This window comes from Sturnira hondurensis, unplaced genomic scaffold, assembly GCF_014824575.4.
Source record: "Sturnira hondurensis isolate 20B ecotype Veracruz unplaced genomic scaffold, ASM1482457v3 Scaffold0019428, whole genome shotgun sequence".
NCBI classification, from domain to species: Eukaryota; Metazoa; Chordata; class Mammalia; order Chiroptera; family Phyllostomidae; genus Sturnira; species Sturnira hondurensis.
The window spans coordinates 9,075,386-9,096,743 of record NW_028092059.1 but is presented as its reverse complement, the minus strand read 5'-3'; the positions used below and the strand labels follow the sequence as shown (position 1 = coordinate 9,096,743).

General features: G+C 47.8%; 1 protein-coding gene across 4 annotated transcripts in view; it reads right to left on the bottom strand.

The window, feature by feature from the left end:
* Nucleotides 1-21,358, bottom strand: part of FMNL2 (formin like 2) — a 294,350-nt gene that overhangs the window by 4,832 nt on the left and 268,160 nt on the right. For all 4 annotated transcript variants that reach the window (XM_037027832.1, XM_037027835.1, XM_037027833.1 and 1 more), the window contains 10 exons: nt 16,545-16,669; nt 14,991-15,193; nt 12,965-13,199; nt 11,830-11,898; nt 11,637-11,717; nt 10,202-10,331; nt 7,584-7,747; nt 6,559-6,660; nt 3,674-3,772; nt 2,611-2,734 (listed from right to left, as the gene is read on the bottom strand). In XM_037027832.1, coding sequence (XP_036883727.1) covers nt 2,611-2,734; nt 3,674-3,772; nt 6,559-6,660; nt 7,584-7,747; nt 10,202-10,331; nt 11,637-11,717; nt 11,830-11,898; nt 12,965-13,199; nt 14,991-15,193; nt 16,545-16,669 — 1,332 coding nt within the window. The remainder of the gene's footprint in view (nt 1-2,610; nt 2,735-3,673; nt 3,773-6,558; nt 6,661-7,583; nt 7,748-10,201; nt 10,332-11,636; nt 11,718-11,829; nt 11,899-12,964; nt 13,200-14,990; nt 15,194-16,544; nt 16,670-21,358) is intronic.

Sequence of the window (21,358 nt, the reverse complement as noted above, 5' to 3'; positions counted from 1 at the left end):
GTACCATGAGCTCCATGACACGGGACTACAGCCTCAGACTGTGTGAGACCATTAAGGCCCGGCTTAGAGCTGTGCGCAGTTCGCAGTTCCTTCCGAAAATCACTGCGCAGCGTTAGAGCACCTTACACTCCTGAGCACTTGTACGGCAGCTCGTTTTACTACCAAGGCATGTTAAATGAGTACAAAAGGAAGGCTGACTCACTGTATGTACACCTGGTAGAACATAGTAAGGGCTCAATGAATGCTCAGTATAGTTGCTACTGTTACTAATGACCATTATTTTTTGTTCGAAGATAGTAGTGCAAAAATCTTATAAGCAATCTAGCTCATCCCAATCCTGATTCTCAAAGAAGTGCTCTATTTACTATTTTTCTGAAAATTTCTGCAAGCAATTCTGTACTTCAACTCACACACACCCAGACCATCACAGCTGTATGAATTCAGAGACACACGGAAGCAGCCACGGGCAGGAGGTTAGGACTGAAGCGCAAAACCGTGCAGCACGAAGATGACGTGAAACACAACACGGCGGAGGTGGTGACTCCATGCTAGCATGTTGGGTGGCCCTGACAGACAGACAGACAGACAGACAGGGGCACAGGAGGTCAAAAAAACTGCAGCGACCTTTTAGGAGCATCAGGTGAGAAAGAGTAATAGTTTAGTAATGGTATTCCTCAGTGAGAACAGGTTCGCAGAAAAATCGAGAGCCACGCTTGGCGGTGCGAGCAGTGAAGGGCACAGTCTTCAGCACTGCATCCGAAACGACAGCCGAACAAGACAAACAGAAGAGAGTAAGAAGCCAGGACCTATCGCATTAGTACACGGTTAGTGCTATGTTAATCATACCTGGGGAAACAGGTGGGGCAGGGGAGCGGCAAGGGGGGAAGGCAATATACACCTGAGTGAGCTCATAAGATCTAAGGGTCACTCAGTCCGGGGTGTGGTTGTGGGTTACCAAACGGAAACTTTTCCAAGGATAATAAATAGTGCTCCACAACCAGATATGCACCATCACCTCCCACGGCCGGTTCAGATTAGGTCAGGCCAATAAAGACTGCACACTTTGCTCAATTTCAAGCCAGGTGTCATTGGGATGGAGACCAGACTGAGGCCAAGGAACTCTAAGTTCTTAAGAGTGCAAGGCTGGCCTACAAATTAATCCACCTACAAGTTAATCTTATCACAACACCGAGGAGAAGGGGCACTTACCCAAGATCTATTCCTGGTACCGCTCAGAGCATAGGTCCCCTCAGCGGGGACAGCAGGGAGTCACACTAAACAAGAGGAGTTTTATCGGGGGCACCCACAAACCGCTGCAGGTGGACGCCGGGGCACCGGCAGGCACACGTGTGTGGAGAGTCTGCGCAGGTGCAGAGACCAGCACTTCCCCAGCCACTGAGAAGGCACTCTCCCTTCCTCTGGGCAAGAAACTTCACTGACTTCCTTTTTAGTCTTTTACTTCCTTGGGTCTGAGCTGGTGAAAAAAATTGCGATTTTGGCAGTTTGGGATCCTTATTTACAATGTTGACTAAGCTATTAACAAGAAATGGGAAGCCAAAAGTAGAAGAATTTAAAAAGTCTAGGAGTTTTAACAAATTCGAACAACTGGGGCAATGTGAATAATGACTAGATGTTTTCTATCAAGAAACAGTGTGGGAGGTGTGTGATAATAGTACTGTGGGTCTTTGCTTATTAAAGAATCCTTATCTTTTGAGGGTATACACTGATATATTTCCCCATGAAACTGTATGTCTTGGAATTGCTTCAAAATAACCCCCGAGACTGGGCAGCGGGGAGTGGGCAACAGCAGGCGCGTAACAAGACTGGCCCGAGCTACACGTTTTGAAACGTGGTGGGTACATGGAAACCCACCAGACAGTCTCCATACTTTTTCACAGTTAAAAACACTCTGCACAGTAAAAAGTCCTAAGCATCTTGGGAGCTGATAAGTAGTATTCATATGCAGTAGATGTGAGAGGGCAGTGGCCCAAATCGCTGTCCCGGCCGGTCAGAGGGCAGGCAGCGACTGCACGGAGCCAGTTCCAGCAGAAAGCGTTAGGCTACAACATAACCGGGCAGGAGCCACGCTGGGTTAGGCCCGTCCTCAGCTGGCCAAAGGACAAAAGCACCAGCTCCTCATCTCCTTGTTTCCAGTTACTGGTTACCGTGGACAAGCAAGCGGGCTTTTAAAGAGCACGTTGGAGCATCTGTACTGACGGTTAGTACAGACCACTGACTGGGTCTTGCCATGGCATTTAGTAATCAGGCAGGTGGGCAGGAGTGGCCACAAGGAAGAAAATAGAGCGTAGTGACAAACCAAAGACGATGGAAAACCACCAGGAGACAGAGCCCTGGGGAGACCTAAAGGGCTCCAATGACACTGAGAAGTGAAGACATGTCTCAGATGGTGTGTGCTGGGGTTCTCCGACAGGCAGTACACAGGCTGCTGTGAATGCACTGCAAACACTAGCAGAGAGTCTGCACGACGCTGGAGCTGATTAAAATCAACAGAACTGTAAACCCTGGGCAGGAGGCAGGGAAACCTGCACAGGGCTGGTGTGAGTCAGCGGGCAAGAAGTCCAAGGGCCGCGATGAGGACGTATCTTTTACCTGTGATAATGTCTTCAATGGCACCGTCTTTTCCTTCGTATACGTGTCTGTTATCTTTAACTTGACGCCTTCTTAATTCCGCAATTAATTCTTGCTGCTGCCTCTTTGATTTGTGAGAAGGAGACTGAGAAGAAAAGAGCGTGGCAGGGATTAGTGGGACCAGCCCCCACTGGAGGTTTGCGAAAAGGCAGACTGTACCTCAGCACTATGTTGCTGAGAAGTGGCCTCCGCCAAAATCAGAAACGGCACAGCCTGCATCGAGCACAAACAGAGAAAAACCCAGAAAGTGTCTGGGAAGAAAACAAACTTTCACTGAAGAACCCACAGAAGTCCAGCTGGTAGTGGATCCTGTGGTGATAACCCCTGACTTGTTAACAATTTTTTAAAAGATTTTATTTATTCACTTTTGTAGAGAGGGGAAGGAAGGGAGAAAGAAAGGGAGAGAAACATCATGTGATTGCTTGCCTCTCACATGGCCCGAGTTGTGGACCTGGTCTACAACCCAGGTATGTGCTCCGACCAGGAATCAAACCAGCAACCTTTCGGTTTGCAGGCCAGCGCTCAATCCACTCAGCCACACCAGCCAGAGCAACCCCTAACTTCTCGAACTCTGGTGCAGAGGGTCACAGTGAAGACTGCTTTGATCTGTCAGCCTTTACGGTCTTCACCTCTGATGTTCCCCTCCATGGAATGCTCCCCCCATTCCTCCTAGCAAAGCCCCACCGCCAGCAGGCCAGCACCCGCGGCATCCCCACGAAGCCTTCCCTGGACACGAAGCTGTCCCATCATCAAATACAGCCTCTCTGCACAGTATAGTCAACTGAGATTTAAGGTCCAGGTCTCTGTAAACAGTAATGCTACACCAACACGCTCTTAGCCTCATTGCAGTTTTTGCTGAACAAAGTTATTAATGAACAAATCTCCATTTGCCAAGTTTCCAAGCCCTAGAAGGATGGGACAAGGATCCTGAGCAAGTCTGGCTTTTGCCCGTGTCTCCTGCTTGCCTCTGAGGGGCCACCACGGACCCCTCCCACGGGGCTGTCGTCAGAGCCAGGCTCCTCACCTTCGGATCCTGATGCTCCATCAGAGCTTCCTGCTCCAGGAGTTTCTCCATGAGCGCTTGCTCCTGCTTTTTCCTCAGCTCGTTCTCCTCTTCTGCTTGCTGCGCGTAAAGGCAAAAGAATCAAAACACAGGTCAGTGCAAACAGCAGTAGATTGTTAAGTCATTTCTGCAAGAATCCTTGGTGAGCCAGGAAGTCGAGTAAATGGAAGGTTTAGAAGATCTACACGTTGTGCCTGTCTATCATGCTGATTCGGAGCTTCCCTGTCTGTCCCTGTGACATCTCTTCCCAATCAGGAACTGAGATTTACCTCATCCAGAAGCCCTTTCCTGGTCCCTGCTTAGTCGCTTAGTCCCAGTCCCAAAAATGGGGAGGGCACCTACCTCATTGGTAGCTCTGCTCAGCGATTTTCAAGTGAGACTGTTTTGCTCCCAGAATCTCCACTCACCTAAAGCTTCTCTGACTCCTCAGATGCCCCTCCTCCTGCCCTTCATTAGTGGAAGACCTCCACTCCCTTGCTTCTTGTCTCCGTCAGAGGCAGAGTGACTAGCCAGACAAATCTGGGACAACAAGTCAAACAGGCTCACCCTCACCACGGCCCTCCTGGCACCCTCTCTTCTGAAGTCAGCCTCCCCAGAGAGACTTCTAACAGTCTAGCTGGGAACTGCTTAAGTCACCTAATGTCGGGCTGTGGGAACTCACATATACTCCAATCCAGTTTTTTTTTAATCAGTAATAAAGCTTTCATTTTGATCTCTCTTGCTTTTGTCTTAAGTTTCGTTGTGGACTGAACCTGAGAAGGGAGAGGCGGACACCACCCTAAAACCCCAACCCCCGTGCACAGAGTCCCTCAGCCAGGGCCAGGCCGGCCCGTTGCTCATCACGCACAACCTGGGGCAAGTGACACAGCCTGCAACCTACCTGCTGACAAGTGCCTCCCAGAGCCAGCTCACAGGGCCACCTGAAGATGGTATGGAAGGGGCACCGCGGCAGGCTCCGACCTGGGACACCCCACAGGCTCCCCAGGGCAGCTGCCTGTTTTCCTCTGCTCTATACATGTCCCTGCTGAAGCATCGGGCTTTGAGACCAATCGGACCGAGGCACTTCCCAGCTTGTATTAATACTATACAATTTAAAAATAGCTGGTATTTTCTCTTTAGACCTGAGACTTACAATTTTTTTATGTGGAAAGATGTGGCCCCAGCATGTAACAGGAGCCACCCAGGGCCATCTCTGCAGCACGCTAGCCCCAGCCATCAGCGGACCCCAGGGCACCACGGTCAGCAGCTGGTGGCCAGCGACCTCCTTATTGCTCCTGGCTCCATGGCCTGCACAAGAACTCTGTGCTGTGTCTGCGTTTGTCCTCACTTCCAAGGACACTCTCCTTCTGCAAACAGCTTGTGCTGTCACTGCTACACGAAGCCGCGCTGAGAGAAGATGGCTCAATACTGGAATCTCTTGAGTCTCAGGAAAAGGCCCGAGGACGGTTCTCCATCAGCCTCTGGTCATGCTGCAGAGGTGACCCACTATTTCCAAAGGGGTATTTCCCAAAAATGTAAAAGGGGGGACCAAAAAACCTGGAATTATCTTCTGGAGGGCAGGCCCCTTGTAGTGCAGGCTTCCCCCATTAGATGAGTGTTCTAGGGACCTGTCTGTATCAGTGTGCCAGCTGGTGGTGGTGTGAGAGGCTGCGTTCCACTTGGGTGAAATTTTCTGAGACTCTTTGTATGCGGTTGCCCATCTCATGATGGGTGATTTATGAGCTCACCTGCCCACACCACACTGAGTATTCGGCAGTTTTTGACAAAAAATCCATACCCCACATTCCCTACTCACCCAATCTCACCCAGAGTGATTTTTTTTTGTTTCCCCAGATGAAAAAAGTCCCCAAAGGGAAGTTTTTTTGCTAATGTGGAAGATGTGAAGCAAAAAAACAGCAGAAGCACTAACAGGCATCAAAACCGATGTGTTTAAAAACTGTTTTGAGTAGCAGAAAAAATGTCTCAGTAGGTGTACTGCATGCATCACATGGAGAGGGCTTTAAAGGTGACTGAAGTTTAAACATGGAAGAATAAATACATAATTTTTATAAATAAATTCCTGGGGTTTTGAGGTCCCCCCTCACAGATAACCGTGGTGCATCCCTCCCCCCCTTTACAATCGCCCGCCCACCCCCAGCACTGCCTGGTTCTAGGCAGACGAGCCTGGAGCGTATGGATTGCAGCGCTTCCTGACTGCACTGAAATTCCTTAATGCCCCCCTTATCACTCTTCTTCAAGGGACAGATTCTTCTGACACATGCATGAGCCTGGACTGTGGAAGAGGGCCTCCAATTTAAAGGATGGGTGGGCCATTGCCTGGTCCCCATGAAGAAACAGAGAGCAACTGTCCTGCCAGGTGTCATCTTCAGGCCACACTAGAGAAGTGTCGGTCTAGACGGCCAGAAAGCCTGGGCAGGACTAACACCGGAGGCTGTCCCTGACCTCAGCTACAGCATTGTGCCACAGGCCAGGGCTCACTCCTCTTACCTGTCCTACACCAGGGGGGGCCTGGATGTTCTAAGTGCTTCAACACACCTGTGAGGGCAGACAGTCAAGGGGGCAGCAATGGCCTTGGAGCACCCCACCTGCCCCGAGGAGCAGCCTGAGCCCCAGCACTGGCTGGGTGTAGACAGGGAGCATGACGGGCGTGAGGGCTCCAGAAGCGCTTGGCCTCCCCAGGCCAGAGACTGCTGCCTCGCTGACCGCCAGACGTGCTCCCCCCAGCAGTGTAGGCCTCTGCAGCACTGCTGAGACTCAGGAAGGTGAGAGGGCGCCCACCCTGAGGGGGTGCCCGCTTGAAAAAATAATGCCGAGAAAGGCTCTGAAGGACACCAGGCCCTGTTTACCTTGTAGGCCTTCACAAACCGGACAAACACAGGAAAGAAGACAGAGGGCGGTGTCGTCTTGGGGTTTTCTCCAAAATACTTCACCACATCATCAAAGGCATCCTGGGGAAAAGCAGGTTTCTCTTGAATTCCGTTAGTTCCAGCATTTGAGCCGAATGCTCTGGCTGAGGAGCCGCAGCAAAGCAGCAGTGATGACACACGATCCCGCTGCTGCCGAATCTGCCCTGCCCTCCTCCCAGGGTTCCCTGCGGCCCAAGTGTCCCCCAGGGCCTGCTCAGAGGCAGCGGGAGTGCAATGGTGGTGAAGGAATCCTCCTCTGTGAGCCCTGCCACTTCCACACACACACGCGTGCACACGCGCCCCTGTTCTTTCAAGAGCTTTCTAAGGCCACTGCAGAACTTAAAACCAACGAGGGTAGAAGAGATCTTACAAGTCACTCAGACTCTAACCCCCAACTTGCCACTGCACTGCTCCTTCTAGTACCCCCCACTCAGGGGCACTCTGGGGTCTGCAGGCCCTGGACCACACCAGCCAGCCAGGCTCAAATGGGAGCTTTCGCCATGTCCGCTTTCTGAGTCCCCACAACACACTGCAGTCAGCTCTGGCTGTTTTTCAAGTGTGTAGACTTGACCCCCCCCCACCTAGGGTAGTGTAAGATTTCAAGGCCTAAGGCCTACAGAAACCCAACACACTGGGAACACTGCTTTACTGAGCACAGGCCTGGACACATTTTGGTTGAACTGAATACAGGACTCACACACAGGAAACCTGGAAGTGGAAGGGGAGGGGTGGGCAAGGGAGGGCCTCTAGAGGAGAGGGTAAGACCCCCAAATTAGAGAGGACATTAAACAAGACAAGGGCTCTCTGGGTACAACAGTGAAAAGAGCCCCCTGTCATTAGCTACTTAAGAATTCTACCATCAGTAGACAGGGCGATCTCCCCCCATATCCTAGGCCAGCACCCCAGGAGGCTTTACAGGGTCCAATCAGTTCTACTTTGTGGGTGTCCAGGGGCACAATACTGACCTGGGCGATCTTGGCGTCATCCTGCAGCTTCTTCAGCTTCCCCTCGTTGTTGAGAATGAACTCCTTCAGTAGCGTGTTGTGATCATGCATGGTGTACTCCCTCTTGGTCAAGTCCATGCCCCTCTGAAGCTCCTTCACATCCAGTAAAACATTCTCAAGGGAGACTGAAGTAGAGAAAGCAATGTTCCTATGAACCTCAACCAGGTGAGTCAAGACCACAGGGAGTCTGGCTGGAAAGCCGCGTTCCCCGTGGATTCCTAGGGTTACCCAAGGGTCTAGATCTAATTTCCAGCTTTTAGAGTAGAGATCTTTAATATAAATAATTTAGCAAGTGCTCACTAGCAGGCACCTAATTAAATTCTTCACATGCAATAACTCCTTTGTACTGTTAGCCCACTTTACCCACAAGGAAAAGCAGCACAAGGTGGTTACGTGGTCTGCCCTATGTCACACGGCTGGGAGGGCGCAGAGACGGAGTTCGGACAGCAGCCAGGAACTCCACCTTCTGTGCTCTTGCACAACTATTCCGTTTCTCTTATAGGAGATGCTGGCCCATTGGCAGGCCCACAGAGGTGAGATCTTAACACTTTGAACTCCTTGCATTTCTGTGGCTGTCCAGCAGGGGGTAGCATTTTACCTGCTGAACTTCAGTTGCATGACCACTCAGACCCCAGACAGCCTTGGACAGCTTCTTTTTGTTAAACTGTCCTTCCCTGCCTCAGAAGGGTTTATTAGCATGACCCTTTCTGTGCACTACGTGGCCACCTCCTAGAGCCGGCAGGCCCCTGCAGCCTCCTGCTCTGGCTCCTTACTGCCTGACTCAGCTCTGCACATAGATGGATTACAGAAAAATGCAGTACGCTTTCCCCTCACTAGACTCACACTGTCTTATTCATCTTTGACTCCTCAATGCTTAGGACAGTGCCAAGTACACAGCAGGGAATCAAAAAGGCCCACTGGATCCACGAAGGGGTGGGGGAGGAATGAGTGGAAGGCACAAGGATCTGGGCCAGCTCACCGGGGCACCAACAAGTGAGCACAGAAACAGTTCAGCCAGAGTTCCTCTGTCCCCCCATTTTCCCCAACTGATTTTTTTCAAATGACACTTGGGGAATCTCATTTGGGCCAAAAAATTGTGCTAATTAGTAAGATAGCAATTTTTAAAAAACTTTTTTAAAAATTAGACTTGTGACACGAAAGAACTCTAATTTAGGCAAAGGACAACTTGGAAGGAGGAAAATCCCTCCACCAGAAGGAAACGCCTCAGTGAGCTTGGGCCCTGCGCCCTGGGCCCTGCAGTACCACCCCACACCACGCGGGGGTGCTGCAGAGCCCTCCACAGTCACATGGCCACTTCCACCCACCCCTTGGTCTCCACCGAGGCTTCCATCCCAGTAACAGCACATCACCTCATTCACTCATTCACTTGTCATTCGCTCATTCCTGTGTTCCTGTTCTCATTCATTTATTCCCAAGACCAATCTGCCAGGGGCAAAATAATTATAAAGATAAGTAACACTTAAACACACAAAGAATATTTTGATGGTTGCTGGACTGCGAAGACGGGGGTGGGAAAGGTGGAAGGGATTAAAAAGGACAAATTGCCGGTGATCAAATCTGCTGTGGGAATGGGAAGTGCAGTGTGGGAATACAGTCAGCGCTGCTGTAATGACTATGGTGGTGCCAGGTGGGCACTAGGCTTATCAGGGGGATCTTTGCTATACACTTGAAACTAATATAATACTGAATATCCACTGTGATTGAAAAATAAATTTTAAAGAGATAGATAAAAGTTGATTAAGCCTCTAAGTACACAGGTTGCAACGGACATGCAAACTGCTAAATAACCTGAAAGACTCGAGTCAGTAGTCTGGGGTAGGCCCCAGGAACATGAATGTGTAATAAACACCATATTTCAAGATCGTAATTTGGGAACCACAGCCTGTAATTAACTCTGAGGTCAATTTGCACGTGGTCCCTCTTTCTAACCTAGTATTCTCGTGAGAAGACGTGGTACTTGCATGATACACTGTATGAGAAGACAACCTAGGTTCTGGATTCTAGTTCTGTTTCTATTACTTGTGATGTGGAGCAAGACATTTAACCTCTAAAAAGGTCCGTTTTCTCATCTTTAACATGGGGATACAATTACTTAGTACAGCGCAGCTCTCTCCTAATCACTGATGGTTTTAAGAAAATGCATGCCTGTCACAGCAAAAGAAGTACTGATAATTTAACTTGTTTCCAGGCCAAAGGCACATGAAACATCACAAAATCAAAGTGTTTGCTGGAGGTGATTCTCAGATTCTTCTTCCCTTATTTCAAACAACAGCAACAGAATAAAAAGGACAAAAAACTGGGAGAGGGAAGGTTCATGAAGCCCTGAAACCTGGATCTTTACAGAGAGGACACTGAGAGAGGCCACCTTCATGTCCCCTGTCATTACCACTCCCAGGAATGGGCCACACCATGGTCCACCTGTTCCAGCTCAGAGCTGGATGCTTTGGCTGGGCCTCTTCGAAAAGGCTCTGAGGAGCATTATCTTAACAGGGGATGGTCCCCCATGACTTCAAGGCATTCACTACCCACGAGTAGCCCTGTGAGCTAAAGGCCAGTACCTGCAGCAGCTTTCTCCACATAATGAAGCTCATTATAAAACAGGGACACTTGGTGATATTTTTCTTTTACAACATTCGATATATAGTGCAACAGTGTTTGCTTTCGGTCTGTTGACTTTGTATCTAAAAGCTGAAAACAAAAGGGAATAGAGGTTAGAGAGAAAGGTGGTGAGAGAGGCCCCCATCAGAAGACCTTTCCCCAGAGTCAAGGGCAGAGCGTAGGTGCCCCAACATGGACAAAACACATTCCCACAGAACATTCAAGGCTGGGTTTGTTCCTTGATGGACCAGCCCACTGATTTCTGAATGACTAGAGGGCTTCCTGGGCAGGGATACACTCAACTTGGGGGATGACTCTTGGCACCTGGAACTGGCCCCACATTTCCCTGCACATGAACACCCCACCCCACATGCTGCACTGCCTCTCTGGGCTTAAAAGCGGGGAGTCCCCAGCTCCAGTGCTCTCCAACGTGAAGGCCCAGAGCCGGAGTGAGGGCGGAGCCGCAGGGGTGCACCAGGGCCCACAGAGCAGGGCCAATGCACTGCAGTCTTCACATTCAGCTTGGCCCCTCCTAGTCCCCAGCCTCTCGTGACCCAAGATGTGACTACGGAAGCATGGCTTTCTGCAGGACTGAACTGCGACTGACTGGACACTCCTGATCAAACAACTACGTCTCCCTAGAGGCTGCAGACTCAACCCACTGCCCCACCTTTTCACGTGGCAGCCACGTCAGCCCCACACAGCCCGGGGAAGAGGCTGCCACACTGGGTGTTTGCTAGTCGCATTTACAGAAGTCAGGTGACTCCAGAAAGCGGGACACCCTTTCCATCCAGGAAGGACACAAAAATTTTTAGAAAAGACATGAAAGTATAAAGAAGTAGTTCAAAAAAAAATTCCCTAATTCTCTTTCCTCTCTGTAACTATCTCAACATACTTCTTTCAGTTTTTCTACCTACTTTACATAGCTGAACTTGACCTGTACATTCGACTTAACATCCTGCTTTCTCTTCTCAGCACAAAATGGTTTTTCTTTGAAAATTAATTCTTCATTAGTATTCCAACAGGGAAGAAAGAGTTCGCCGTATTAACTACTGTTACACTATATTTAATCATTTCCCAAACTCTCGGCTCTTTACATTGTTGCTAATTATTTGCAATTATACATCAGATATAGCACCCATCATTCAGACTCCTGAGGACAGATTCCTAGAAATGGAAATAGTAGGTCAAAGGGTACGAATCTTTTTAAGGTTCTAAGTGCTTGCTGCCAAATGGTGTTCTGGGAACTGCGTACCAGTTGGTCCTCCCACCAGCTGAGAATCATCAAAAGGGCCCACCCCACTCCCAAGAGCACATGCTCGCCGCTGCAGGACTTCGTCTTTGCCGGCTGTTTTACCCCTCCTACAGCCGTTGTATTTCTTGTAGGCCACTCACCAGATCTAAACTCTGAAGTTTAAACCCATAAACTGCTCCTCGTTTACTGCTGTTCATATAGTTCCCTAGGGCCAAGATGATCTGCAGAAAAAGAGAGAGAGCAAAGAGAAGCCCATCAGCACAGCTCCAGGCAGAGAAATGCAGTGGACAAGTCAGCTCTTCCACACACACAGACAAGGACAACTTCACTTGCCTCCAGAATTTTCTTGAGTTTTTGAGATGACTTTATGGAGACAGATGCTGCTATAATTGAGTGCAGTTGCTAGATTCCAGTCAAAGGAAAGGAGGGGAGAGAGAAAAATATGTTACAAATAGGCAACTCTAATTGGAAACTAAAAATGAACCTGCAGTTGGACCTTAAAGACTTACTGCTGAGATTTTATTTTTCCTGAACATATATTTCAGTTGTCTGCTAGGTATTAGGTAATGGAATCATTACGTGCAAGCTCTTCTCTAAAAGTATTTGAAATAAGAAGTAACATCGGAACTTGCTTATCACAAATCCTATTAACAACAAAACTCAGTCAACAGCATCTTCTAGCAGAACTCAATCCCCTGCCCTCCACCTCCAGTCATGTAATACAATTTATATTTTTAAATCAATGGGCTATCCAAGAGTGAAAACCAAACAGCAAAGGGATACAATCACCCTCCAGAAGCTCCTTCAACACATTTTGAACAGACATACGACTATAATCGGTCATTCACTAAAGTTTATTTAGAAATAGAACTGGGAAAGAGCTTTTCATGCTATTATGTTTATGACATTCATAAGTCTCCGGCAGATTGACACAAAGGAATAACAGGTGGTTGGCTGTTACTTCTGCATCACCACTGTGTGCTGCATCACCACTGTGTGCTACAGCAAACCTCCAAGGAAGGAGATGCCTATGATAAACGTAATGCTCCTAGTGAAAGCTAACAAGCCTGTTCACTAAACACACGGGTTCGTTTTTGGAAGTGGAAGTCACATTTGCAGTCTCGCCAACCCAACCAGAGAACTGGTACCCTCAGGAGAGGACTACATTTGGGAAGTGGTTCCCCTTGTCCTCTGTACTGACATGCACTTTCAATCCGGAGGACTCCTACAGACACGGAAAATGGGACTCCAGAGGGAGAGTGGCAACATGGAAAATGGAAAGTCACCCTTTTCAAATTTGTCCGGCCTATGCAATAGGAAAAGGCTGGCTGGAGTGAAAATGGATCCAGAAAGTCCTGGGAAGGAGTCTCCAGAGCCCACGACACTAAGTGCAACAAGCGAGACTGAAACAAGCGAAAATGATTCTGCATCTCTTTGGACCTCCCCCCCTGCCAGGCGGCCCACTCACAGGAGTCAGCATCTGAATGCTTTCGGCGAAGTTCCCAATGAAGGCCATAATGGTCATCTTCTGCAGGAGCCTCTCAATTTTGCTGAACTGCATCATGAACCGGTCTTCGTCCGACAAGTTCTCCACGGGCTTCCTCTCCCGCTCGTAGAGCCGGAGCACCTTCACCTCATTCTCAGTGGGCAAGAACCTCATCAAACATTCCACAAAGTCTACAGGCAGCGTCTTCAAGTCAAATCTGAGGACAGATGCCGGCCTGTCAGTGCTGGGGAGAAAACCCCCTACCCTTTCCACCACACCCCCATCCGGTCCGGCTCATGAGCCACCAAGTCCGCACTTCACGGCTGGATGGCGATGATGCCCCCGTGTGACGACTGGCCCCTGACTGGGCATCAAGTACTCTCATTGGTCCTTCCTGAAAACCTGGGCCTTGTGACATCACCACACCAGTTTCTAAGCTGTTAGCAAAGCTCTAACCTCTAGATCTCAGCAGTAAATGCCAGCAGGAGGCGGCAGAGGGAGGCAGAAGCATCTGATGGTTAAGTCATTCAAGGACATGGGTCTTAGGAATGCTATATACTGTTAATTGGGACATTAATATTATACACGTAATGACAGAATATCAGGTGAACTTTGTCAAATATTTCAAGTAAACCAATAACCTACTATATGTTTTCTTCTTGTAGAGAAAAAGATGCATCCAAATGCCCATTCCATATGGATATTTTGGCTTAATTGTATGGATCCCTTGGAGGAATACCAAGTTTTTGTGGATATATGCTCAATTTGATTAAGAAAAGTATGTGTTAAATCTCTACTTTATTCTCTGGACAATCTTTGTTTGGCAAAATAATATATATTTAATGATCATGACACACAAGGTATATGAAAATTAAAAACCAAAGTGCATGTCAGATTCCAACATCAGAAATTAGAACAGCCCTGGCTGGTGTAGCTCAGTGGATTGAGCGCGGGCCTGCAAACCACACGATCGCAGTTCGATTCCCAGTCAGGGCACGTGCCTGGGTTGCAGGCCAGTTCCCAGCAGGGGACTCACGAGAGGCAACCATACATTGATATTTCTCTCCTTCTCTCCTTCCCTTCCCCTCTAAAGATAAATAAATCAAATATTTTTTAAAAAGAAAGAAATTAGAACAGACTGTAGGGTGCATGAGACCATCAGGTTACAGTCCTGGCTGAGGGCACAAATGGAACAAACGCTTTCTCAGGTCCGTGCACTGCTATGGGAATCCCTGATCAAAACCGATGAACGGCCAATTCACCATGACTTGGTTCCTCAAACATCTAAGAGCACCCTCATCACACTTGAAAGTGACCATGACTGTAGGAAGAGTAGAAATATTCTCCTAACAATGAAGTTAAATAAAAGCAATGCCTTCCCTGCTACTCAAGGATGAAAAACAAACACACAAGCAAGCAAAAAAAATCACTGAACTTTGTTTAAAATGTCCTGGCAGCACTAAAAGCAACAGCAATCACATTCCTATTGTTATGAATTAAAATATGCATCTGTATTGTAAGTGCATCTGGTATCAAACTTTATCATCCATAAATGCCATCAAATTTGTATTCAACAAATCTGTCTAAAATTCAGATACTCCAGAGAAAACTGACATTATCTCCCTTTTCTTAGCATCTGCGATACTCCACTCAGTTTCCCTTCCATGTCAGCTCTGCTACAGACCTACATTAAGAGAGCAGACCAAGATAGCAAGTATCACAATCCCGTTGTTATTCTTCTACAACCATCGTAATTATTCATTCTAACACAGCACTCCCGGGGGTAATTCCTGGTCCACCTCTTCAGTGGTTAACATTTTTACACTGTAACGTTGGGTATATGTAACAGAGAGATTCTCTGCTGTGTGGACGTCAAGAACTGATCCATCTTTTTTACCTTAGATCCTGCCTCACTACTGAACTATCTGTGTCACCTACCAATACCTAACTTTCTCGTTCTGATCCTAAATTTACTAAAACATTGTTTCCCAGAAAGCCTTGAACTTACACATGAATAGCTCTACAGATCTCATCGGCAGTCTTGCCAGCTTTCCTCAAGGTTATGGCAAGGTTTTTGGCACGATTTGCTTCCAGCAACGTCACTCTGTTGGATCCCTTCTGTGGTATCTTCTGTTTGCTTGAGGAAAGGTCAATGGCAGGACCTTGGGCTTTTGTCTTAAATATTTCCTCAAACTCATCCACATTTAAATCCTGCAGTAGAGAGGACAAATGGATTATACTTAAAAATTAAGTCAGGAAGCTCCTTCGGTGTCAAAGAATTTACTTTTTCTACTCAATACTTATCTATGACCATGGCCAGTTCTATCTTCCTATTTGTGTTTAAATGTGACTTATGCCACATGTACAAATGAAAATGTCTAGAGGAGACAACTGATCCCACCAGCCAATTCAAATGCCTTTCAATAATCAGTTTGCAGGGAAGGCCACCAGAGACTAAAACTACCCATCAAACCAGCTAGTGAGTATGACTATTAAATCCTTATTCACTTATAATTTAATAAAGAGTTTTATGCCCTTTTATAAGTTGAGGCAGATATTGTGTCAGATATACATGAGGTCTGTCCAGAAAAAGTCCAGCCATTGTTAATATAATGAGAACAGTTTGCACGACATCAATGTAACCTGGCAGCCAAGGAGAGTGGACTGGAATGTGCGTGTGTGAACAATGATGACTTCACTGTACTAGTCAGGCAGGGTGGTAGACAGCACTGAGTGAGCATGGTACTGTATCGCATTCAAAATGACTGAGCGAGTCAAGCAAGGAATCTGCATCTAATTTTGTGTTAAGCTTGAACATTGTTCCTTGGGGACTATTCGGATGACTCAGAAGGCCGCAGCTGTGGGCAACTGGTGATTGGCAGGTTCATCACGACTATGCACCCACTTATGCATCACATCTTGTGCAGAGTTTTTTTGCAAAACATCAAATCACCCAGGTGACTCAGTCCCCCTACAGCCCAGATTTGGTGCCCTGTGACTTCCAGCTCTTCCAAACGCTAAAATCACCCTGTCATATTTTTCTGAATCTCATGTTGATGAGATTCAGAAAAATAGCACAGCACAGCTGATGGTGATTGGGAGAACTGTGTGAGGTCCCACAGTGCCTATTTTGAAGGGGACTTAAGTGTCCTTGTCCTATGTACAATGTTTCTTGTATCCTGTATCTTCAATAAATGTCTCTATTTTTTCATGTTACATGGCTAGATATCTTCTAAACAGACCACATGCAAGATGTTCAAAACTATTTCATTTTAACAATTTTTTATTATTTTAATTATTTATTGTTGTTCACATACAGTTGTATTTTCTCCCCACCCCCTCCAAACCCGCATATTTTAACAATTTTTTAAACATACTTTAGAACCACCTTTCAAAATAATGTCCAATCTTATCCTCTGATATTATATATCCCTTTTTTCTTTACATCAAAGCACTTAAAACACGTGAACTTTAGTCACTGAAATTTCCAGAACGACAGCGCACCCATTTTGGCTTTGCTGCACAGAGTAGGCCCCACATGTCTGACCAACAAGAAAGATACCTCCAGTATCCGCTCGTCGTCAATTTCATTGAAGACTGTGCCATTTATCTGATTTGGCTTCAGGGCAACCCAGTTAAAAACTGGCATTCTGAATTTCGTCTTGATTGGCTTCTTAATTTTCACAGCTGTAGTAGTCAGAGAAAAGGAAGTTAAGATTCTGCCAAGACTCCGTGAGCCTGAGGAGCCATCAGACAACAGTCCCTGCCGATGACACCTGAACACTGGAGGAAGGTGGCAAGGGGTGCCCGGGTGCTTCAAAACACCACCCGCGGCTCTGACCAGGCCATCTGAGGTCACAGTGACTGACACAACTCAGTGTTAGAGGCAGCTAAGAGCCAGAGGCTGATTTTTTTTTTTTTAATGCAGCAACTGTTTGTTGCATTATTGTCACAATATTAGGACAAGGCTTAGGACAAAAATTATTATTGTTACTAGAAAGCAGAGAGGGCAAATACTCTGTGACTCAGTTTGATACTGGTGAACACGACTCCAATTTTGACATCCTAAATTCTTGGTTCTAGAACACACACATCTCCAAACAAATTTTAAAAGATGATTGGAGGCTGCAGACAGTGGCTATCTACACCACCAGGAATGGAACATCAAGAATGCTGACTCTCAGCCAGAGCAGTGCGTTTCTGGGGGTGATTAATCCCCAATAATGGGGATTATATTGGCTGTTGAGTTATTTCAAACAGATGAAGGGCCATGCACGGCCCCAAAGAGAAAATGTTTAAAACGGAAGGGGATACTTGGAAATCAGGATTTGTATGGCTTTTTGAGAATGGCCACAGTCCCTTCCCCCCATGAAGAGCCAGCTCTCCTCAGGGGTCAGCTGTGTGTGATGAGAAGGCGTGCATGAACTCACTAAAAACACTGAAAATACCTCAGTGGGGGGGGGGGCGGGGGGGCGGGGGCGGGGCTCTATCTTTGAGGGGCCAAGGGGTCAGTGCCAACTCCTCTTACTTTGGGGAAATGATCTAAAAATGGCAATCTATCAAAAATCCCATTAGTTAATTGCACATCATAAAGAAAGCTTCCCAAACCACTTAAAGTTATATATATTCTCCCCCTCAAACCCATCCCAGGATGTCTGCCTGCCATGTGGGGGGCTTTGCTGTTGGCCGTCATTAGCAAGGAAGAGCAGGACTTCCATGCAGAATGACGAGGACGACAGAAACACAAAACACAAAACACGCCTGGGCTTTTACCTGGCTGCCTGCCCCAGTGACAGGTCACTGGGAAGCGGAGGCAGACAGCTCCTCTCATTCCTCCAGAGTTACAAAGGCCACACAGTAACCAGCAGGAATGTCGTCTGACAAATCGACACAAAAGCATGCAGCAACACAGAACACAGCTTTGCCGAACCAGGCCTTTCCACTGCCACAGGTGACACCTGAGTCCCTACCGCCCAACAGTGTCGGACTCCTCGCTGCACTTCATCTCTGCCTACACTGCCCAGGAAATCCCACGTCCTTCTTGGGGTGCAGGATCAGACGCTGTTCTTGGCAGGGACCTCGGGATGTTGAGGGGAAGAGGGGGAGTAGGGAAGGGGCTGTGCAGGGATGTTTCCACAGTCTGAGGCGAGGGGTGGGTGACATTTGGCTCCACCAGTCCTCCTCAGGCACCACAGGCCTCGGGACACTCACTAAAGTCATTCCTTTTGCAGGCACCCTACCTTTTTTTTTTTTAGCAAGATTAGGAATAAGCTTGAAATCAGAACACAGGCAAAAAGGTTCTTTTCTGGAAGATTGTCCTGGCTTTGGGGAATAGATGGGGGCCGGGTGAGGGTGGGAGGAGTCAGAGGAGGAGGAGCTTGTGGGTGACCTTGACCTACAGTGTTCAGGCTACAGTGTTCAGTGGGAGGGAAATGGAAAAAAACGGCACCCAGTAGCTTTTCTTTTTTCTGTGGAGCTTTCTTTTCTCCCCTCAGAATAAATCCAAAATTCCCCTAGAGCTGAGGCCTTAGATCCAACCGTGAAGATTAAACAAAAAGGGAAGAAAAAAAACAGCCCTTTTGTCAGAGGGACAGGAATGTGGCACGTGATACAAGATGTCTGCTTAAAGGGCCACAATCTCTTCTACAGGTCCAACTAAAAAGTGCGGGCAAACCTGGAACAGCCGCCAGTCAACACCAAGCCTGCCGGCAGACACAAAGCCAAATGCAATGGGTCAGTGAGAGATGGAGTGGAAGACATCAAGGCACAGTGTGACCGACAGGAGCACAAGGCAAATACGCAACACACTCAGTGAGGAGCAACCTACAGAAAAGCTTGATTGGCCCATCTTTGGTGGAAGCAGCAAGAACAAAGGAAATACAAAAAGAATTAGATACGGTTAGAGGCCAGTGGCTCAGCAGGTGACACACTCTCCGCGCAGAGTTGCATGCTTCTTGGACGCATTTCACAAGGCAGGGCAGAGCCAAAAATGCATTTCCCTTTGGGCCTTCCTTGAAGACTCATTTGTTTTGTTTTTAAAAATAATCCTTTTTAGAAGAGGGGGGAAATGATTTCATTATGGTGGTCCCAAACAGCCATATGCAACTGTGCTACGTACTCCTTAAGATATGAACAACTCTTCAATGAAAAATAATCAGCCAGAGTCCACCTTCTCATGGTGACGGTCCAGGGCACATTCTGCCACAGAGGCAGCGAGGTACAGGCTGCCCAGGGTTCTATCACAGATGAACTAACCAGGGAATGGGAGCTGGGTCCATCCAGCACAGATCTGAGGACGTGAGCCACATACTTCAAATGCACATTTCACAGCACTAGTATTTCCTCTATGAAATGCAAAGAAAAACCCAACTAGGTAAACCTAGGAGACCTCTTCCCAGCCCGTTTGACCACCAAGAACACATGTGCTCACTGCCTGTTGAAGGGACAGATATCCTTTTGCCTACAGATCCAGGGACCTAGTGATGTCACAGGTTTCTGGCCTCCCAGGAGCCCTCGCGTATCATCTCAGCTCTGCCTCGGCTGGGACAGTCTGACTCTGCCTGGCATCTTGGTTCCAGAGAGAGAGAGTGAGCGCACGCGCGCACGCGTGCAAGCACGCTACTGAACATAAAGGCAAAACATCCCACAACATGGGCTAGAACCACTGAGCATTAACGGCCAAGTTAAGGATGAGTCAGGAAAAGAGATTAAAAGCCTTATAGAAATGGTCTGATGTCAAGCTACCAACACTCATAAAGGGGTCTTATAATCCTTACATCTTGTAAAACAGAACACCCTGCAATTACTTAAAGGGCACTTACAGCACTAAAGAGGAATTTCTTCAGTCCCACTTACAGTTCCCTAAACTGCACAGGACACAAAGGGGACAAGTTTCAATCCTACCAACTCTGAAGGGGGCAGTAGGTAGACAGTCCGCAGAACAGAGTTCCACACCACAAAACTGAGGGAAGCAATGGGACCGATAAACTGTTAAAATTAAGTAGGCAAAAAAATTAACCAGGGAGGACAAGACTCATTCAGGAGGACCTACACCTGTCAGCCTGGTGGCTCTGCCCCTCTGCCACCGCGGGCCTGAGTTCTGCGCTAGAACTCAGGTGAGTGGGGGGGGGTGGGGGGGCTGCAGCACAGGGGAGGCGCAGCCAGAGAGAAAGGGCACAGCGCCACGGGAGAGACCCCACGGCAGCCACCTCCCATGGCGCACGTGGCTCAGGGCCCACGCCTGATCCGTGAGCCTGGTGCACATGACAGTGACAGGTTTTCACATTCAGTCACTGAGAACAGTCTGTTGATGGGACAGATTCCTAGGACTGGTTAAGAGGTTTATTTGTTTGTTTACATTCCAAAGACCAATGGTTCCATGATGACGCACTTTCCATTTTTGCCCTTCAGGAACAATGAAAGTTCTAGAAGAAAGTGGTAGGTGGGAGACCCTGCAAGGCTAAAACAAGTCACTGGTTTACTGGGAACATTACTTTGAACAGGCGCCCTGTGTGTGACTGACAGTTTTACAGAAGTTGGGGTGGAAGTAAACACCATGGATTTGATGAGAGATGAGTTTGCTGAGAGTGGCCTTCCGGTGCCCAAAGGGCTGCAGTCACCAGGATGAATCAGCCCTGCAGGAGGCTGGGAAGGCTGTGACGAGACACTCCACGGGACACTCCACGGGACGGAGACGCGGAAATCTTTACAGCTAAGACTGTCAGGGCAATGGGCTCTGAGAAGGACCCCAGCCTTGGAAATGGTGAGTGTTAGAAGGGCGGCTCTTCAGCAGAAGAGACCTCTCCAGGGACTGCAGAGGATGAGGAGCAGGACTGTCCGATGTCCCGGAGACAGCACAGCACAGCTCAGAGCAATTCCAAATGCCAGGAGAACTCTCCATGGCCAGGAAAATGGCTCCCAGTGTTTTAGAGAAGAGTGAACATTCGTTTCTGTGAGTTGAAAATAAGAACTTACATTTCAAGTCATTGGAGCACTTTTATTCTTCTTGCCCACACCCACCCTGTCTTATTTCTGCTAAGGAAGGGTGCTGCATTTTGTCCTGGTTAGCAGGAAGACAACATGTATAATACCTAAGCATCTCAAGGCGTGGAGATACTGCTGATGGCAACACTTTGCCTTGAAGTTTAATTGTACTATAGTGAATTCTGATGTCCACAAATGCTCAGAAGAAATGTCTGCAAGCCTACGGGTGGCACTTACACAAAAAGGCACTTTCTCCCTTTTTAGGTGACACTGCAAATACCTGCAAGGTAAAAAGAGCTGCAAGCACTAGAGTCACTTTGTGTCAAGAGCTTTGACTATGACAGGTGTCCGGAAGTGTTTGCTGAACCCGTGAAAAAGCACCAATCCCTGAGA